This window comes from Gorilla gorilla, chromosome 2 (assembly GCF_029281585.2).
Source record: "Gorilla gorilla gorilla isolate KB3781 chromosome 2, NHGRI_mGorGor1-v2.1_pri, whole genome shotgun sequence".
In the NCBI taxonomy this organism is placed as follows: domain Eukaryota; kingdom Metazoa; phylum Chordata; class Mammalia; order Primates; family Hominidae; genus Gorilla; species Gorilla gorilla.
In genome coordinates, this window is record NC_086017.1 from 76,099,271 (window position 1) to 76,120,202 (window position 20,932).

Genomic DNA, 20,932 nt, shown 5'->3' on the forward strand with positions numbered 1-20,932 from the left:
ATAACAGCAACTAAAACTAAGTAAATATGTAGTCAGTTTTATTGTTAGAGATGTTCCTATTTCAAAGAGAGCTAATCTGAGCTCCCTTAGGAGCTAGTTATAGAGGTATGTAAGTTATATAAGGTATAGTTATTTACCTTAGGACAGTTTAGAATCATTAACCTCTTAGAGAAGTGTGGCAATTGTGAATGTTCTAGAACTCAAACAAGAGCAGGTAGATCTGCTGTATACAGAATGTCCTTCAGAAATCTCTGCCATTCTTTCTGAACTCTCGGCTGTGTGTTTGTTTCAGGGTATCCAAGGGTTGTATCGAGGCTATAAAAGCACAATTTTAAGAGAGGTAAGTCACTTACTTTCCAATATTGAAGTACAAAAGAATGATGTCCTTTGTTCAGTAAATTTATACTACTTAACAATTAGAAATATATTTGGAGAAACTTGGTTTAAAAAATCAAAAAGGGAAATTATCGTCACTCTTCTGTTAAATTTTCTGAGTTTTTATATTTAAAAGAATGAGTAGAATGGGTTTGCCGGAATAGCAATTTCAGTGGTCAGAATGACCCATGATGTTATGACTTGTTATTCTAGGGTGGCCAAATGTCTCTTATAGTTGAAGTATTTTTTGTTTGTTTGTTTTTTTGAAATGCAGTCTCGCTCTGTCGCCCAGGCTGGAGTGCAGTGGCGCGATCTTGGCTCACTGCAACCTCCACCTCCCAGGTTCACGCCATTCTCCTGCGTCAGCCTCCCAAGTAGCTGGGACCACGGGTGCCCACCAGCACGCCCAGCTAATTTTTTGTATTTTTAGTAGAGACGGGGTTTCACCGTGTTAGCCAGGATGGTCTCAATCTCCTGACCTCGTGATCCTCCCGCCTCGGCCTCCCAAAGTGCTGGGATTACAGGCGTGAGTCGCTGCGCCCGGCCTCTTATAGTTGAAGTATTAAGAAGTAACTTCAGGCCAGGCGTGGTGGCTCACGCCTGTAATCCCAGCAGTTTGGGAGGCTGAGGCAGAAAGATCACCTGAGGTGAGTTCGAAACCAACCTGGCCAACATGACGAAACCTCCTCTCTACTAAAAATATAAAAATTAGCCAAGTGGTAGGCACCTGTAATCCCAGTTACTCAGGAGGCTGAGGGAGGAGAATTGCTTGAACTTGGGAGGTGGAGGTTGCAGTGAGCCAAGATCGTGCCACTGGATTCCAGCCTGGGCAACAGAGCAACAAGAGCGACTCTGTCTCCAAAAAAAAAGAAATAACTACTAAGGGTAAGATATCAAGTTTATTACTGAATTTTGAGGAACTAATGAAAAATTGGTAATGAAATAAGCATTCTAAGACAGGGACCCCAACCCCAGGGCCGTGGACGTGTACTGGTCCGTGGCCTGGTACTAGTCTGTGGCCTGTTAGGAACTGAGCCACACAGCAGGAGGTGAGCAGCAGGTGAGTGAGCATTACCACCTGAGCTCTGCCTCCTGTCAGATCAGCAGCAGCATCAGATTCTCATAGGAACACGAACCCTATTATGAACTGCGCATGCGAGGGATTTAGGTTGAGTGCTCCTTATGAGAATCTAATGCATGATGATCGGAGGTGGAACATCTTAGGTGGAACAGTTTCATCCTGAAACCACCCGCCCCACCACTGGTCCATGGAAAAATTTTCTTCCACAAAACCTGTCCCTGGTGCCAAAAAGGTTGGGGACCGCTGGTTTAAGAGGTGGATGTCTCAGAAGTCTGTATCAGGCAGTGAGCCCTTGGCTTATTGATAACAAAATATGAGCTGGGAAGTTCAGTCTGGACTGGAGTCCTGGCACTGCAGGTGATTCACAGAGCAGTGTACCCCAGGGGAAGCCACTTCACCTCTCTTTGCCTTCTAACTCTAAATTTCTGTGATTCAACACATGGGAAATTTTCTTTTGTTCTGTTTGGTTGAAAGAGCAAAAGTTTACCATCACTAAGTAGTTTCAGTATATTACTGCAAGAACATGGTATGGGCTAGGCATGGTGACTCAAGCCTGTAATCCCAGCATTTTGGTAGGTGGAGTTGGGTGGTTTGTTTGAGCCTAGCAGTTTAAGACCAGCCTGGGCAACATTGTGAGACCCTGTGTCTATAACATACGAAAACTAGCTGGGCATGGTGGTGCCTGTAATCCCAGCTACTTGGGAGGCCGAGGTGGGAGGACTGCTTGAGCCTGGGAGGTCGAGGCTGCAGTGAGCTGTGATTGTGCCACTGCACTCCAGCCTGGGTGACAGAGAGACCCTGTCTCAAAAAAGAAAAAAAATAAAAATAAAAAGAAGCATGTTACAATCTTTGCTTCACATAGAAGAGACTGTCCTGAAAAAGTTAGTTTTTTCTAAGTTCAAAAGTTTGTTTTCAGATAGGTGAGATATAAGAGAAGTCTGGTTTGGGACACAATTCTCTGTTAAAGAAAATATAAGTGAGAACCTGCATACATCTGCTCTGCATCTGCGTTTTCTATTTGGAGGTTCTGGTATACTGAAACATAATAGTTAAATATTGCCGTATTTTACCCAATACTGAAATTCATTGAAATCCCAAATTTTATTCTCAGGTAGTTTTTTGTTTTTAACTAGAGATTACAATCTTCTTTATGACATACCAACACTGTTACTTGTGACTTAAAGCTTTGGTTTTCATAGCAACCTAGTTGGTGTAGATCTTTGAAGAACTTCTTTTTAAGGCAAACTTAATGTTTCAAAATTAGTTAATTGTGTGGAGATGACTTGTGCCTTTCAGAAATAGCACCCATACTGTATATTCACTCTGTACTTAGTTTCTGACTCACTAAACATGTGTTACTTACTCAGATTTCACCTGGGTGCAGGACAAAGAGAGGCAATAAGCCTTTTTTATTTTTCTGAGAGATGCTGAATAAATGAATATTTACATGCCGGAGAATACTGGTTTTACATACAAACAGATAAAACACATGGTCGCAACTGCTTTCTGTTCTTTAAAAAATTTGTTTTGACATACGTCATGCTAGTAATTAATTTCTAGCCTGCAATCCTTGAAAGTAGTGTGACCTCACTGAGATGACTTTGTTTACTCAAAATGGCAGCGTTTTGTTGGAAATTTAATTGAGGTCTTCTGCATTATGCATATTTATAAAAGATCCTTCAGAGTTGATTTTAGTTGAGGTATTGCTTTTGTACAGATTCTGTGATAGAATGAGAGAAGAATTATTGCCGAATGAAGCATAGCTTCTTCTCAAAATGAGAAAAATAAGAAGTGATACATCTGCTTTAAGCAGAATTTTATGCATTATAAATAGTTTAGATTCTTACTTTATTCTGGCACCAATATAAAATCTTTTTGCCAAGAGTGTGTTTGTTGTTTCAGTAAGAAAATACATCAAAATCTTAGAATCACCTGGAAACGTATACATTTATTCTGTATGCAATTTTTTCTTTAAACTGGTTTTATCTCCCTAGCAGTTGCCCATTAGAATGAGATTGAAGTTTGAGTCCATGCATTATAAGATAGATTCTGTGTTCTTTAGATTGTGTGAATGTTGTCACACTTTTTTTTTTTTTTTTTTACTGCATTTGATGTTTGTGGAGATTGCATGCTTATCCCTTACATTCTCTGAAATTATTTTAGTTACTGTGAATTTTAGATGGAGTCTAAGCAAGGTCAGCAGATTACACTACCTCATCCTTTTAGTGTTCATTTTTCTCATGATCTTTGCCGAATGAGATGTGGTCAAGCATGCTGGTGCAGTGATATTACTGCAGTAAGATGAAAGTGGGGAGCAAAATCATAGATGCTTTCATAACCAGGATGATTTGAGATGCTATTGGCCTGAAAATTTTATGGAGAGCAGCCTCATACTCTTGGATGTGAATTAGAAGGACTTTTTATAGAGGAAGAAAGCAGAGTAAAGCAGATTGTTTCAAAAGAAGTGGGAATTAGTTAAACTTAGCAGGTGTCTTTTGTCCACAAATTTCACTCAGCTGTCCTTTTTGGGGTGCCTACTGGGTCTTGGGGCACTACAAGGAACATTTCTGCCCTGAAGGATTCACTTTCTGGCGGGGAAACAAACAGGGAAGTAGACACTTTACAGTGCAGTGTCATAAGCACTGTAATGATAAGTATATTCAAGATGCAGCTGGGGTTACAGACGAAGCAATGCTTGAGTGGTGCCAGTTAGCATAAAACGATTCTTAATTGTTGAAGGAGTGGCAGTTAGAAGTAGTTAAGGTTATAGGCAGATAGAACAGCAAGAGCAAAGCCACAGGGGTGTGAAAGTACATGTGTGTAGCTTGCTTATTGAAGCAGAATTGGGGTTTTCATGACCATACAAGAGAGTGCAAGCCAAGGGAGGGCCTTCAAGAGAGCACGAAGTGGGGTGTTTGCCTGGAGGAGAAGTTGAACCTCTTGCCCTCAGCTGTTTGCCAGGGACTGGAGTGGAGAATTTGGGAAAAGCCCTTGAAAGAGCCTGACATGTGTCCCCTGGAGTCTGGAGGATAACTTGCTGGTATCTGACTCCTGTCTGCAGAAACCTGAAGGTGAGAAGCTGGTTGGAGCTGTCCCAATGGCAAGATGTAGCCATTTTAATAACAAATAACTCCTGGTTTCTTTTCGGTAGATGCTAGTAAAGAGATTTGAGATAGGTGAGGGTTATTCTCCCCACCCTAGTTTTGCTGTAAGCAGTCAACATGCCAAACAAGTAATTCAATCTGTTCAGTAAGTTCATTGAAGCCACCAGTCTTTAGATGCAAAAATCATCACTCTTAGTAGTTTATTCAAAAGTGGATATAGCAGCTTTTCAGACTTGTTTTCCCTTAATATCCATGTTAGGCAGTGGGGATTCCCCTAAATCCAGTGGCTGGAAACAGGAACCTTCAGGGATCTAACGTCAAGGACTGCCCTCCAAAGTCTCCTTCCCAGTTCTGCTGTCTGCCTACTCAGTGCCTTTCCCCCAAACACTCATGTTATATAAGTCTCCTTAGTGTTTTTCCAGAGACACTCTATCCTAGATCTTCTGTATTTTTTGTTGCTGCTTTCTAACCTACTTTGTTTTGGAGATCATTTATATCACTTCATTAAGAGCACTACCTTTTATAATGATTGCATAGTAGTCCATTGTATAAACAAACCATTGTTTATTTAACATTTCCCAGTTGGTGGACATTACAGACATGCTGCAGTGAGTGATACTGTTCCTGTGTTACTTTATACATGGTTGAATGTTTGCAGGTTACATAACAAAAGTAGAATTACTTCGTGAAAAGTATGGGCATTTGTAATTTTGGTAGATAATGCCAAATTGCTCTTTAGGGAAGTACCAATTGACACTTGCCAACCATGTAGGAGCCTTCTGTTTTCCCCTGCCTCACCTATGGACTAGCAGTCTTAAAGACAAAACATGATGTCATTGTAGTTCTAATTTTAATTACAAGTAAGACTGGACATAATAACATATATCTGAGAACAGTTTTATTTACTTTCCTGTGAACTGATGATTTGAAACTTCCCCCAAATTCTTGTGAGGATTAAATTAGGGGATCCAGGCGAAGTGCTTTCTGTAGTGCCTGTCACACAGTATGTGCTCAGGAAATGTTAACTAGGATGATTAGTACTCTGGTAACTGAAAGAGCTTTAACAGTGAAGGACACCTGATATGGTTTGGCTCTGTGTCCCCACCTAAATCTCATCTTGAATTGTAATCCCCACGTGGCAGGGGAGGGACCTGATGGGAGGTGATTGGATAGGTGGTTTCCCTCATGCTCTTGAGACTGAGAGAGTTCTCACAAGAGCTGATGGTTTTAAAAGTGTTTGCAGTTCACCCTTTGTGCTCTCTCTCTCCTTCTGCCATGTAAGACGTGCCTTGCTTTCCCTTTGCCTTCTGCCATGATTGTAAGTTGCCTGAGGCTCCCCAGCCATGCAAACTGTGAGCCAGACCTCTTTCCTTTATAAATTACTCAGTCTCAGGTAGTATCTTTGTAGCAGTGTGAGAATGGACTGATAAAACACCTAAGTATGGAATGCAGCTCTGTCCCTTACCAGCCATGTGCTCCTGACAAGTTTACTTAATCTGAGTCCAGGTTTGCCCATTTGTGCTAGGAACTTTGCATAGACTCTTCTCGTTGATACCTTTATACCTTTACAGCAGTTCTAAAAGGCGGCTGTGATAGCAGTATAGCCTGCTAGGAGATTTGGAAATTAAACCTGCCTTTTGGTTGTTAGGTTCTTTAACAGGGCTGCAACCTTCATATGTCTGCATTCAGACATGTTGATGACTAACAATTGCTGTGTTTGAATGAGAGGCCAGACAACTGTTACTGCTTGTAAAGCTCTTCAGCTATAATGAGAATGTTGTATCCAAATGTCTTATTGAGAGGCATCTCTGTAATAGTAAAAAAATTGCAACCTGCAGTTGATTTTGTATTCACTGGCTACTTATGTAGGAAAAACAGCATATTGGTATAAAAAGTAAAGTTACCCTAATTGATGATTGAGCTGATCAAGATTCCTAATGGAAGTGTGTTGGGAAAATTCCATGATTGTTCATTTTTGGCTTATTCTTATGGAGATTGCACCACTTGGATGTTTTTCACTGAAAAATGTTGCCAAGCAACTATCGCCAGAACTTCTGTTGCATCTTTACTGTCCTTAAGGCTCTATATACTGTTTCCTGCTTATCATGATTGTAAAAGAGAAAAAAAATAGTCCTAGCTCATAAGGGAGAATTTCCCCCTTCTTGTATCAGTGCTGTGTATCTGTCTCTGTATGTTTGTGTGAAATTGTTTTCTTTGATTTACCTTGTTCTCTTTCAGTTTGTCCTTATAGTTGGGTTGTTCCTTATCTTTCCAGATAGCATGTAAGTCCTCTTGAAAACAGCCACTGGGTTTTTACCTCCTTGTAGGATGCACAGGCTCTAGCATAATACCTTCTACACAGTGAGCACTCAGTGAATACTTGTCGTTTTTCACTGCTTTAAATTTGACTTATTTTTGTTCAGATGCTGCCTGAAGTCATGATCATTTCAGAAAGGTGAGGGAGCTCTAAGGGGGCTTGGAGTTACGTAGGGTAGTGAATCAGGCTTTTGATATAACTACATTACTATGATCTTTGCATGAGACGGGTGATGAAATACCAAAGGGTATATATATACTTTTCTAAGATTCCAGTCTTCTTAAACCTTGAAAAAGTAGTTTTTATAAGTCTGGTTTTATTGGAAAAGCAGTAAGTGCTATAATTATTCATTTACTTTCTTCATCTTAGCACTTCTACTGAAAAGGAAAAAAAATGATTCAAAATCTTTCCAAACTTCTAATGTGAAATTGTTTTTCAGTTAAAATCCAATGCAAACATATTGAACCCTATTTTAATCCTACATAATTCATTTTATTAACTATGACCAAATAGAACATCTGTTAAAATTCCATAATGCTGGCTTCATGGGAAAAGAAAAAAATCCCTGTTTGCTCTTGGAAGTTGTCCATTGTTTTATTATTCAGGCTTTCAGTAAATGTGTAATGAGACATTCTTTTTGATGGAAATATTAAACAAATGAAAATGAAATTTCCTCTTTTATCATAGAGGTTTATAAAATGAGTCACTTAATTGCATTTACATTATTATAACTTTACTGTAGAGATGTTCTATGAAGAATGAGTGCTGGTTCATTTGATTCATTCTTTAATTCAAGAACCTAAAATTACTACTCCTCAAACCTGGACTTTAGCCTTTAGTTTTTCATCATCCCTTAAATAAGCAAACATTTTTAGGAAGAACAATTGAGTAAAATTATCTTAATGTGGAAGTATTACTCTAGCCCTTCAGTGCATAGTTTCTCATGTTTCGTTTACATGAAACCAGCTGCTATTTACTTTTTTCATTCCTTGGACAAATTTCATTTGCGCTGTGAAGTGACTTGAAAATGCTACATATTTCTATTGTTGCATGTTGGCCATGTTGTCCTGAAGGGGCACCAGTTCCTGTGTGTATGGTTTATGGGATGTAAATGCAATAATATGATGCTTCACTGTAAACACATTGGAAGCTATTGGATACAGGTGGAAATTATCTGTTAATTCTTTATTTAAACGTTGTGACCATAAACCATAGTGTTGAAGTAGCTCTTTGTTGTTGTTCCTTTGTGGTTTTCATCCCGTGTGAAATGTCATCTTTCTTCATCTTCGTGAGTCCATTTGGATTGCATTTAGGCTGCAAATAACAGAAAATTTGACTATAATGGTTTCACCAAAAAAGTTTTGTTTTTCCCTTTTGTAACTAGAAATCTGAAGATGATCATTCTAAGGCTGGTGTACTGGTTAGATGAGGGCAAGGAGAATCCAGTCTCTTTCATTTTGCCCGGCTAACTTTAATGCTCTGGCTAATTGACTCATGGTCACAAAATGGCTGTTCTACTTTCAGGCATCATAGTTCTATTCCAGACATGAAGAAGGGGAAGGGCATGAGGCAGTACTAACTTTATCTGTCCTTTTGTTTATCTCGAAAACAAAAACTTTCCTGGGACAGATGGTATCTCAGGGCCTTTCTGAGTTGCATGGGGATTGGGAAGTTGAGTATGTAGCTTTTCACTGTAGTAGATGAAGTCAGGCAAAGGGTGGGCTGGGGGCAGTGGGACTACCGTTACTGAGTCACCCCATAGGATCTGCCATATTCTGTCCCTTCAAACCCTTCCAGCTAAAGTTTCATCTCTTCAGAAAGAAGACCATTTCATACATCTCTAGCTTCAGCCCACATGTGGGCATCCAGTGTTGTTAAGATCCATGAGTAATTGTCTGTACCACTATTTTTTTTTTGGTCATTCTCCTCTTTAAATGGAAATGTCTGTTCGTTTTCTTTTTCTGCCACCTTTGTTCTTTTGGGCACTAGTGTAGAAACTCATCTTTAAAAATTATTTGGTGGTCTCACTGAAATTGAAGACATGAATTTACTTCTGATTTATTTACTTTTATATATAGTTTTGATTTTAAAATTAAAATCTCAGAATACCTCTTATATTGATATGTTCATATGTAAACACCTAAAAAATGTGTGCCATTTTAGATGGAAATAAACTGTTTACATTTACCAAGTACTTAGAATGTTCCAGTCACTGTGCTAAGTTGTTTACATACATTATTTCTCATAATCCTCACAGTAGCCCAAAATGCGATCCCTACTTGACAGAAACTAAAGCTTGGTAAGTTTGTGGTTGGCCCAGGGTCTCATACCAGTAAGGAAGAGATCAGAGGACTCCAGAATCCATGAACTTAACCTTTATGGTGAGCTGTGTATTTTACATTTTATAAACAGATAAATTTTTTCTGGGGAGGAAAATATATATTTAAAATGAGTAATCCATATTTATATCTGTAGTCTTTAAGCCTTTAGATAGGCGTTAGTGCCAGGAGTTTGGGGAAACTGGAAGTCTACATGATATTAAAAATAAATTAATTAGAGGAAATAAGCAAGTGTAAGGAATCTGTGTTGATGGAAGTGTTCATGAAGAACTGTGGCTTGTAAGTGCATATTATCACATGTTTGTGTGATTTTCCTTTATCTAGGTGTTAGTTTACATGCCCCTTCTCTGAGGGACCTCCTGTGATCACTCCAGCTAAAATAGACCTACCCCGTCCCTGATCACTCACCTGTTACCTTTGCATGCACTGATGTTTGAAATTACCTTCATTTCTTGTTCAAAAATTAATTACTGCTGCAAACGGACAATTTGACTTCCTCTCTTCCTATTTGAATACCCTTTATTTGTTTCTCTTGCCTAATTGCCCTGGCCAGAACTTCCAACACTATGTTGAATAGGAGTGGTGAGAGAGGGCATTGCTGTCTTGTGCCAGTTTTCAAAGGGAGTGCTTCCAGTTTTTGCCCATTCAGTATGATATTGGCTGTGGGTTTGTCATGGATAGCTCTTATTATTTTGAGATACGTCCCATCAATACCTAATTTATTGAGAGTTTTTAGCATGAAGGGTTGTTGAATTTTGTCAAAGGCCTTTTCTGCATCTATTGAGATAACCGTGTGGTTTTTGTCTTTGGTTCTGTTTATATGCTGGATTACATTTATTGATTTGCGTATATTGGACCAGCCTTGCATCCCAGGGATGAAGCCCACTTGATCATGGTGGATAAGCTTTTTGATGGGCTGCTGGATTCGGTTTGCCAGTATTTTATTGAGGATTTTTGCATCCATGTTCATCAAGGATATTGGTCTAAAATTCTCTTTTTTGGTTGTGTCTCCGCCTGGCTTTGGTATCAGGATGATGCTGGCCTCATAAAATGAGTTAGGGAGGATTCCCTTTTTCTATTGATTGGAATAGTTTCAGAAGGAATGGTACCAGTTCCTCCTTGTACCTCTGGTAGAATTCGGCTGTGAATCCATCTGGTCCTGGACTCTTTTTGGTTGGTAAGCTATTGATTATTGCCACAATTTCAGATCCTGTTATTGGTCGGCATGAATGTATATCTAGAAAACCGCATTGTCTCAGCCCAAAGTCTCTTTAAGCTGATAAGCAACTTCAGCAAAGTCTCAGGATACAAAATCAGTGTACAAAAATCACAAGCATTCTTATACACCAATAACAGACAAACAGCCAAATCATGAGTGAACTTCCATTCACAATTGCTTCAAAAAGAATAAAATACTTAGGAATCCAGCTTATAAGGGACGTGAAGGACCTCTTCAAGGAGAGCTACAAACCACCGCTCAATGAAATAAAAGAGGATATAAACAAATGGAAAAACATTCCATGCTCATGGGTAGGAAGAATCAATATCGTGAAAATGGCCATACTGCCCAAGGTAATTTATAGATTCAATGCAATCCCCATCAAGCTACCAATGACTTTCTTCACAGAATTGGAAAAAACTACTTTAAAGTTCATATGGAACCAAAAAAGAGCCCGCGTTGCCAAGTCAATCCTAAGCCAAAAGAACAAAGCTGGAGACATCACGCTACCTGACTTCAAACTATACTACAAGGCTTCAGTAACCAAAACAGCATGCTACTGGTACCAAAACAGAGATATAGATCAATGGAACAGAACAGAGCCCTCAGAAATAAGGCCACATATTTACAACTATCTGATCTTTGACAAACCTGAGAAAAACAAGCAATGGGGAAAGGATTCCCTATTTAATAAATGGTGCTGGGAAAACTGGCTGGCCATATGTAGAAAGCTGAAACTGGATCCCTTCCTTACACCTTATACAAAAATTAATTCAAGATGGGTTAAAGACTTAAACGTTAGACCTAAAACCATAAAAACCCTAGAAGAAAACCTGGGCAATACCATTCAGGACATAGGCATGGGCAAGGACTTCATGTCTAAAACACCAAAAGTAATGGCAACAAAGCCAAAATTGACAAATGGGATCTAATTAAACTAAAGAGCTTCTGCACAGCAAAAGAAACTACTGTCAGAGTGAACAGGCAACGTACAAAATGGGAGAAAATTTTCGCAACCTACTCATCTGACAAAGGGCTAATATCCAGAATCTACAATGAACTCAAACAAATTTACAAGAAAAAAACAAACAACCCCACCAAAAAGTAGGCAAAGGATATGAACAGACACTTCTCAAAAGAAGACATTTATGCAGCCAAACGACACGTGAAAAAATGCTCATCGTCACTGGCCATCAGAGAAATGCAAATCAAAACCACAATGAGATACCATCTCACACCAGTTAGAATGGCAGTCATTAAAAAGTCAGGAAACAACAGGTGCTGGAGAGGATGTGGAGAAATAGGAACACTTTTACACTGTTGGTGGGACTGTAAACTAGTTCAACCATTGTGGAAGTCAGTGTGGCGATTCCTCAGGGATCTCGAACTAGAAATACCATTTGATCCAGCCATCCCATTACTGGGTATATACCCAAAGGACTATAAATCATGCTGCTATAAAGACACATGCACACGTGTGTTTATTGCAGCACTGTTCACAATAGCAAAGACTTGGAACCAACCCAAATGTCCAACAATGATAGACTGGATTAAGAAAATGTGGCAGATATACACCATGGAATGCTATGCAGCCATAAAAAATGATGAGTTCATGTCCTTTGTAGGGACATGGATGAAATTGGAAATCATCATTCTCAGTAAACTATCACAAGGACAAAAAACCAAACACCGCATATTCTCAGTCATAGGTGGGAATTGAACAGTGAGAACACATGGACACAGGAAGGGGAACATCACACTCTGGGGACGTTGTGGGGTGGGGGGAGGGGGGAGGGATAGCATTAGGAGATATACCTAATGCTAAATGACGAGTTAATGGGTGCAGCACACCAGCATGGCACATGTATACATATGTAACTAACCTGCACATTGTGCACATGTACCCTAAAACTTAAAGTATAATAATAGTAAAAAAAAAATTAATTACTGCTGTCTTCCCTTCACTAGAATGTATGCATCGGGAGGGCACATGCCTCCCATTTTGTTCCCTACTATTAATCTAACACCTAGAAGAGTGTGGCACATAGCACACTCAGAAAATATTTAACAAACCAATGACTTAATCATACTTGCTTCTCAAAAGCAGACCAGTTTTAAGTACTTAGGTATTTAAAATCTAGCAAGAATTATGGAGTTCTCACTAAATTCCTAGGCAACCTAATGGTTTTCTGCCAGATAAACTCTCTGTACTTCCATTGAGATTAATTTTCTTTTCTTATCATATTTACTGCTGTCTACAAATAGCTCTTATTTTAATTTTAATTTTCTTTTCTAGTTACAGTTACTCCTGTAACTATTTCATATATTCAAAACAGTTTTTGAAGTAACACATGAAAATAATAAAACTTATGAAGAAGATCCTTCATTAGGTGTGTGCAAATTATCTCCAGTGAATATCTCCAGTGTGGGTCAAGAATTACCCTTGATGTTCTCATTACTGTATACTGTCTTATTGTCTGAATAAACACCATCTTATATGGAGTATTAAGAAACTATATATGTAAGAAAACTAAATTTGAAGGTCAAATCTAGTTTTTTAGATGTGTAATGAAAAAATAGCGATTGGAATCATTCAAAGGAAATTAAAACGTTTATCTGTGGGTTCGACTACCTGGCTACAGATTACTTTGGGATCACATAATGAAAATAGTTAAAATTTGAATACTAATTATGATTGTTAACTTTACATATATTTTCCTAATCCTTAAACTGTAAGACATTAGCCTGTTTGTACAGATCATAAACGGAGGCTTAGAAAAATTAAGTAATACAACTAGGAGGTGGCAGGACTGGAACTGGAGGTCAAGTTTGTATAATTCCAAAGCCTGTGATTCTTATTACACTTTGCCTCCTTTTTGTGTCTTGCAGATAAATTCACTGATAGAATTTTTCAGTAAATCCTAAGAAAATAATGTGATGGGGGATCTACAAGACTTGAACCAAATCTTGACCTGAGTGAGAGTGGAGCACAATTTCTGAGTGTTAGAGGATTCTAAAGGATAGAAATGGAACCGTTTATATGGGCAGAACACAATGAGATGCTTCTAAAATAGCCATTAATATTGATTTCAGCATCCTTTTTCGTCTGGCCTTTGTGAGGGGTGCTTAAAAATGTTTTGACTGATTGTAGTCTTCTGTCCTTTTTTGTTCCCTGAGCTGCATCATATGTTCTGAGAAACAGTAGAGTAGGTGGGAAAAGGTTGATAATCTTTGGCCTTGAAGTGGTTTTGGTATACATAGCCAAGTAACTAGCAGATAATTTATTGACTAGTGGAGAAGCAGAAATTTTTGTGAGGATTTTTTTTTTCACTTTTTGAATATACTCTGCTTTTTGTTATTCAACCTGTCAGTGTAAAACTGACATTATAGAAGAACACACTAGAGGGCGCACAATGCCTGTATTTTAAATGGTGGCAAAAACCTCAGCTTGAACTTGGAAGCTGCTTCCTGGCACTGTTTGGAAAAAAAAAAAAAAGTTCAAATTAGAAAATGTAAATTTAAGCATAATAGTGTTTTCCGATCAAGATACCTGAATGGATAAATTTGTGTTATCTTTTGATACATAGGTACATGGAGTTGTATTTATTTGGGTTCTAATTTTTTAAAACTGTTACCATGGAAAAATTTAAAGACACACAAAAAAGATTACTAAAATGAATCCCTGTAGTCTCATCAATTACCAGCTCTTGAGCAATATTGTTCCATCTATACCAAACCCTGCTTCCCACATGTCTGTATGATATTGAAGCAAATACCAGACATTCTGATTTCATCCAGAAATACATCACTATGCATCTCTAAAAGATAACTGTAAATATGTATAATGTATCAAAAATGAGTGTCATAACGGAAAGACAAATATTGTATTATATGTGTAAACTAAGAAAGTAAAATTCATAGAAGCAGAGAGTAGAACCATGGTTCTTGGGCGTTAGGGGGTGGGTAAATGGGGAGATGTTGGTCAAAGGGTACAAATTCTCAGTTATAGGATCAGCAGGTTCTGGGTATTTAAGGTACAGCATGAAAAGTGATGGATGTGTTAATTAATTTGATTGTGGTAATCATTACACAATGTGTATCAAATCATCACATTGCTCACTTTAATATATATAATCTTTATTTGTCATTTATTTTAAAAAATGAATGATTAGTCCAGAAGTATTTCCCCAAAGCTATTTATCACTTACAAAGGGGAAAATAGTAATTTTATGGTTGGAAAGACTGGCAGTCCATATTTTATCCAAGTGATCAAGATTAACATCACCAGTAATAAGATTATATTAACATCATACATCTCTAATATAATGCACCAAGAAGGACACAATGTCACTTCTTTGGTCTTCTTGCCAAAGATGCATAATCTCATTGTGATCATGAGAAAACATCACACAAACCCAAACTGAGAGACATTGTACAGAATTGTCAAAGTCATGATAAAGAAAGATGAAAGAACTGCCACAAATAAGAGAAGACTAAGGAGACACAACAAGTAAATGCAGTATAGGATCCTGGATTTGATCCTGGAACAGAAAAGATTTTGGGAAAAACTGGTAACATTCAAAATCTGTAATTTAGCTATTAGCATTGCAGCAAAACTGGTAGCTGGTTTTGATAAGTGTACTCTAGTTAATTTATTAACATTAGAGAAGCCAGCATATATGTGAACTCTGCTATTTACGCAACTTTTATGAAAGTTTGTTTTAAAAAAACAAACTAAAATGCCACATTTGGAGATTGTATGAAATACTTGTTTTTAGAGTCATCTTCTAAAATAATGACAAGTTAAATTTAAAATTTAATTTCTTTTATTGTTAACTTGTATTAAAATAATATATGCAATTAGTAACAACCCAAATAATGTAGAAAGACTTAAGATGAAAAACAACAGTCTCCTGCCCATCCCTCTCCATTCTGGTTCCACTCTCTAGAGGTAGCCTTTATTTTTTATTTTTTTAAATTTTAACTTTTATTTTTAGTTCTTATTTCATCGGTAGTTTCAGATAATATATTTAAATGTCTGTTTTAAAATTTGTCAATAGATAAAGTTTGTTGAGTCTTTGGGATGGAAGATGTGATTAAGCTCACATTATGTTCTTCCCCAACCCTGTCTCATCCTAGCATTCCAGTTATATAAATTTCATTCCTCTGTTCATTTTAGAAACTTGAAGTTATATGTTTGTTTCTTTATTTCTTATCCTACGAACTTTCTGCATCTTACAACTTTCCCTTGACATGATGAGGCTGTTGCTTTCTTTTTGCCACCTTGTCCTCCTTAACCTGCAAATTTCACTTTCTGGAAAGACTTCTCTCAACTATACTTTCATTGTACATTGTCAAGAGGGTTGACAATTTCATCCTGTCTTTTACCCTGAGTCACTTCTTTCTTAGCTTTTCTGTATTGATTCTAAAAGTGCAGTACTGGTGAACTAGTGTTTGCATTATTGAGAAGACTTCATGAATGATCAGACCATGTAGTGTGCTAAGGCTTTATTTTTGTGTGTGTGTGGGACTTACACCCTGAGAGATGGTTTCAGCATCAGAATCAAATAGACCTTCTTTTCTTGCACTCTGTCAGTTGCTAAAATTTAATTTCTAACATTTGGGGCATGAGCTTGTCTTTTTTTCTTGGAGTTTCTAATTGCCTTTTCTGTATGAAAAAGGCATTATTTGCATTATTTTCAGGTATGACAACTTTGAAAACATACTGTCTTTTGTCCTAAGTCCCCTTTTCCCCTGGGAATCTTGGAATCTTTCATTCTCCTTTTCTAATCCTGTGTTAATATTCACTGTGTTTGGGCTTCTATTCATTGCCTTCTTGGGTCAGATTTGCTGTTTCCTGAAGGCCGCATAGCATAGTGGTTCAGACCAGGGCTTTGTGGTCAGGCAGCCCAGGTTTTGCCAACAGCTCTGCCTCTGTTAAACTTACACCTGGTGCTATAGTGTTCTCATTGAATGAAAATGCTTTCAGATATGAAAAATATAAGAATATAGTTCGTTTGTTTGAAGGCTTTTATTTGATTCTGATTTTTTTTGGGAGGGGGGTCTGGTAATTATCTTTCTCTAGTGCCTATTATTTTACAAACATCTCATTAAAGACAGCCGATGATAACCATTCTAATGATTCTTTGGCCTCAAATGTGTTTCATTGGTTTTTTTTATAGTAGGAAGGAACTATGTTAATGTTATGATTCTTAGAAAAGCATTTTGATCTTATTAGTTTAGTGTGTATCCTGATTATGTTTTGGAAATAAGTGGTTAAATTGATCTGTGGAAGTCTTACAGACTGATTACCAAGTTTCTGAAACAGCTTGCCTGTGTCTTGATCCACGTATTGTAAGTCTTTCCTATTATCAGTGAATTTTTCCATACTTCTGTTTTAGAGAATGGAATGATGACTAAGTTAAAAATCACTTCGGGACAAAATTTATTATCCTTCACAGGGTAAATGACAAACATGTCATTTACCTGGTAGAGGATACCAATCGTATCTGTGTTCACAGTCAGCTATGCTGTGTTTCATGTTGACTAACAAAGATCTTGTGATAATTAGACTCTGCTGATTTATCTTTTTTGTTCACACAATGGTTTTCCAAGGTTTTCTCATCCTTGTAGACATTTAATATTAGTTTGAAAAAGTAGTGAGAACAGCACATCTCAATCATTAAGTTTTGATGAAGTGAAAACACCAAAGGTCTGGTATATAGTTGCCTCTTGGTAAGTGATAAGTTCTTACCACATTATTTTTCTGTATTTGAAGGAGAAAGTAGGTTGAATTTATCCAGCATCTGCCATATGCCCGACTAGGTACTTTTCATATATATTTTTTTCATTTAATCTTCACAGTAATTCTCAATCATTATTGCCAACTGAGTAATTGGAAAGTAAGTACCTCTTTAATACCTTGTCATGATTCCCAGTCAATCTGTAATGTTCATCTACCTTGTAAACCATTTTATATGCTAACAGACATTTCTCTGTTTAATACCAGTGAGAAAACTGACCATTGGTGGTGTAACTTGATCTACATAAAGCACGAAACACTGTTAGTGGAAGGCAGAGTTGGTCTCTGAATTCTTTGCACTCTTACGCTCGTCTAGTAACAACATATGTATTTCCTTTCTACTCTTTGAGGTATGAGTGAGGAAGTTTGAAATGAATAGTAACACCACCTTTTTCTTTTTTTTCTGCCTTTCCAGCTTTTTTGAAAAATTACAATTTATAGAAAAGGTAAAACGTGTATTTTTTTCCCCAGGATTCACCAATTAACATTTTGCTTAATCTGCTCTGCTCCTCTTTCTTCCTCTTTTTTTTCCTGAAATATTTTAAGTAAGTAGCAGACAATCTGACACTTATCATTTAGTATTTCAGCATGTCTCCTAAGAATGGAGTCCTACTTCTCATAACTACAATGCCATTATCACACCCAAGAAATTTAATATTCACTAACTAATATTATCTAATATGTGGTCAATTTCCCTGTTGTCCCAGTGATAAAAGCCTTACAGCTTCTTTCTCTACTCAGGATACAACTGAACAAATACATTGCATTTGGTTGTCAGGGTCCCCAACCTTTTTTATTTCCTCCGTGCCATAGACTTTTGTAGAGTCCAAGATATTTATCCTGTAAACGGTCCCATAATCTGGATTATCTGAGCTCCTTATGATTAGACTCAGGTTAATTGGTTTTTTTATATGAATACCTAAGTATTTTGGGGTGTTTCTCATTGAGTTATACCAGGAGGCACAAAAAGTCTTACACTTGGTGAGTTTAATGGTTTGATTAAGTTGTTTTGGTTTGTTATACACTAAAGATTCAATTATCCTTTGATGTTAAGAGGCAATCCATGTGGTAATATTTTGAGAACACGTGATTATCCCATTCCCCAATAATCTTTCACCTAATAGTTTTAACATCTGTGGATACTTCTTGTCTGAAGCATTTGTTACATTGGTGATTGCAAAATAATGATTTTCCTAATACTGTCATTTTTCTATGAATTTGTTAGCTGGCATTCTTCTGTAGGGAAGAGTTTCCTCCCTTGCCCTCCAGATCCTTTTTAAACAATCCCCATGGACTCATGGATTTTAAAAAAATAGCTTAATTGAGTTACAGTTCATGTACCAGACAGTTTACTCATTTAAAGTGACAGTTCAAGGGATTTTAGTATATTCATAAGTATGTGCAATCACCACCATAGTCATGGATTCTTTTTTTGTTGGGTAATTATAGTCTATTACCATTAGTATTATTCTTTTGATACTTAAACTGTCCCATATTTGTCCAGTGGGAGCCTCTTCAGCCTACTTCTGTGTTCATGTGACATTTCCCCGTTAGTCCTTTTTTTTTTTTTTGAGATGGAGTGTCATTCTGTTGCCCAGGCTGGAGTACAGTGGCATGATCTCAGCTCACTGCAACCTCCGCCTCCCAGGTTCAAGCGATTTTCCTGCCTCAGCCTGCCGAGTAACTGGGATTACAGGCACGCACCACCACACCCAACTGATTTTGCATTTTTAGTAGAGATGGAGTTTCACCATGTTGGCCAGGCTGGTCTCGAACTCCCGACCTCAAGGGAGTCACCCACCTTGGCCTCCCAAAGTGCTGAGATTACAGGCATGAGCCACCATACCAGGCCCCCATTAGTCTTTGAGAACCTCCTTGCTGGTGTAGCAAGGTATCTTAGTCTTACCTTGTACTCTCCCTGCCCCAGTCCTGTAATCAGCCCTTGCCAAGGGGGCCTTGATTCCTTCTGATGGGGAGTGGTATTTAGAAACTATAGGTGTATCATTGCATCTAGGCTCTTTTATTGGGCAGAAAAAAAATTAAATTATTTCATCTTTCCCATTTCATATATTTACATCAGGCAAGAAGAACACAGAATTATGATTTATTTTAAAAATTATACTGTAAACTTCTTTCCGGTGTACAGTGCTGTGAATTCAGCGTACATATAGATTTGTATAGCCATCATCACAATCAAGATACAGAACATTTCCATCACCCCAAAGTCCCTTCTGCTAGCCAGTGCATACCCATTTCCCTGCTTCTTACTGCTGGCAACTTTAGCGATCTGTTCTCCATCACTGTAGTTTTTTCTGTTTGAGAATGTCATTTAAATGGCATTACAGAATATACAGCCTTTTCAGATTGCCTTCTGTCACTCAGCGTAATGCCTTTGAGATTCATCCCAATTATTGCATGTATCAATAGTTTCTTCCTTTTTATTGCAGCGTGGTATTCCATGGTTAGGACGTATAGTGGAATACAAAAATTATGGTTTATCCTTTGATCTATTGAAGGACATTTGACTTCTTTTGGTGTCATTATTAAGAGAATTGCTGTTAATAGTCATGTATAAGTTTTTGTGTGAACATCATTTTCATTTTTCTAGGGTAGAAATGCAGGAATGGGTTTGGTGGGCCATGTGGTGAGTGTATATTTAGCTTTATTAGAAACTGAACTCTTTTCTTTCTTTTTTCTTGAGACAAGGTCTCACTGTGTTAACCCAGGCTGAGTGCAGTGGCGCAGTCTTGGCTCACTGCAACCTGTCTCCCGGGCTCAAGTGATCCTCCTACCTCAGCTTCCTGAGAAGCTGGGACTATAGACATGTACCACCACACCTGGCTAATTTTTGTATTTTTTTATAGAGATGGGGTTTCACCATGTTGTCCAGGCTGGTCTCAAACTCCTGGGCTCAAGCAGTCTGCCTACCTTGGCATCCCAAAGTGCTTGGGGTTATTAGGCCACTGTGCCTGGCCCAAACTTTTTTCTGTAGTGGCTGTCCAATTTTACATTCCCACCAGCAGTATATGGTTAGCACTTGATACTGTCAGGATTTTTATTTTAGCCATTTTAGTAGGTGTGCAATAATACCCCATAATGGTTTTATTTATTATTGTTTTAATCTTAGTTGACTCTTGAATCACAAAAGTTAAATAGTCCAGATAATAAATTTATTTGCAAAAAAGAACCACACATATTTATGAGAGAGAAACTTTCTATAAGACTCTAAGTTTAGAATATTGAGACTTCTATCTCTTGAACATGGTATCTCCATTTACTTTAATCTCCATTTTCTTTAATGTTTCGATAATACTTTATGAATTTGTTGACCGTTTTGAATTTTTTTTATTTATTCCTAGGTAATATTTTCTGATGCCACTGAAATGTTATCTGTGTCTTCACTTTTTTATGCTAAAATATTTTAAAGTCAATTAATATTACACACTTAAATATTTCGGTATAGGCTGGGCATGGTGGCTCATGCCTGTTATCCCAGCACTTTGGGAGGCTGAGGCGAGAGGGTCGCTTGAGCCCAGGAGTTTGAGACTAGCCTGGGCAACATAGTGAGACCATGTTTCTACAAAAAATTTTTTAAAAATTGCTGCCTGTGGTGGTGCACACCCATAGTCCCATTTTCTTGGGAGGCTGAGGTGGGAGAATCACTTGAGCCCAGGAAGTGGAGGCTGCAATGAGCT

At 37.8% G+C, this 20,932-nt stretch overlaps 1 protein-coding gene across 2 annotated transcripts in view; it reads left to right on the forward strand.

Annotated features, from left to right (window-relative positions):
• The window catches only part of SLC25A26 (solute carrier family 25 member 26), a 158,555-nt gene that overhangs the window by 42,517 nt on the left and 95,106 nt on the right, over positions 1-20,932 (forward strand). For both annotated transcript variants that reach the window (XM_031009094.3, XM_063703900.1), the window contains one exon: positions 293-340. In XM_031009094.3, the coding sequence (XP_030864954.1) occupies positions 293-340 (48 nt within the window). The remainder of the gene's footprint in view (positions 1-292; positions 341-20,932) is intronic.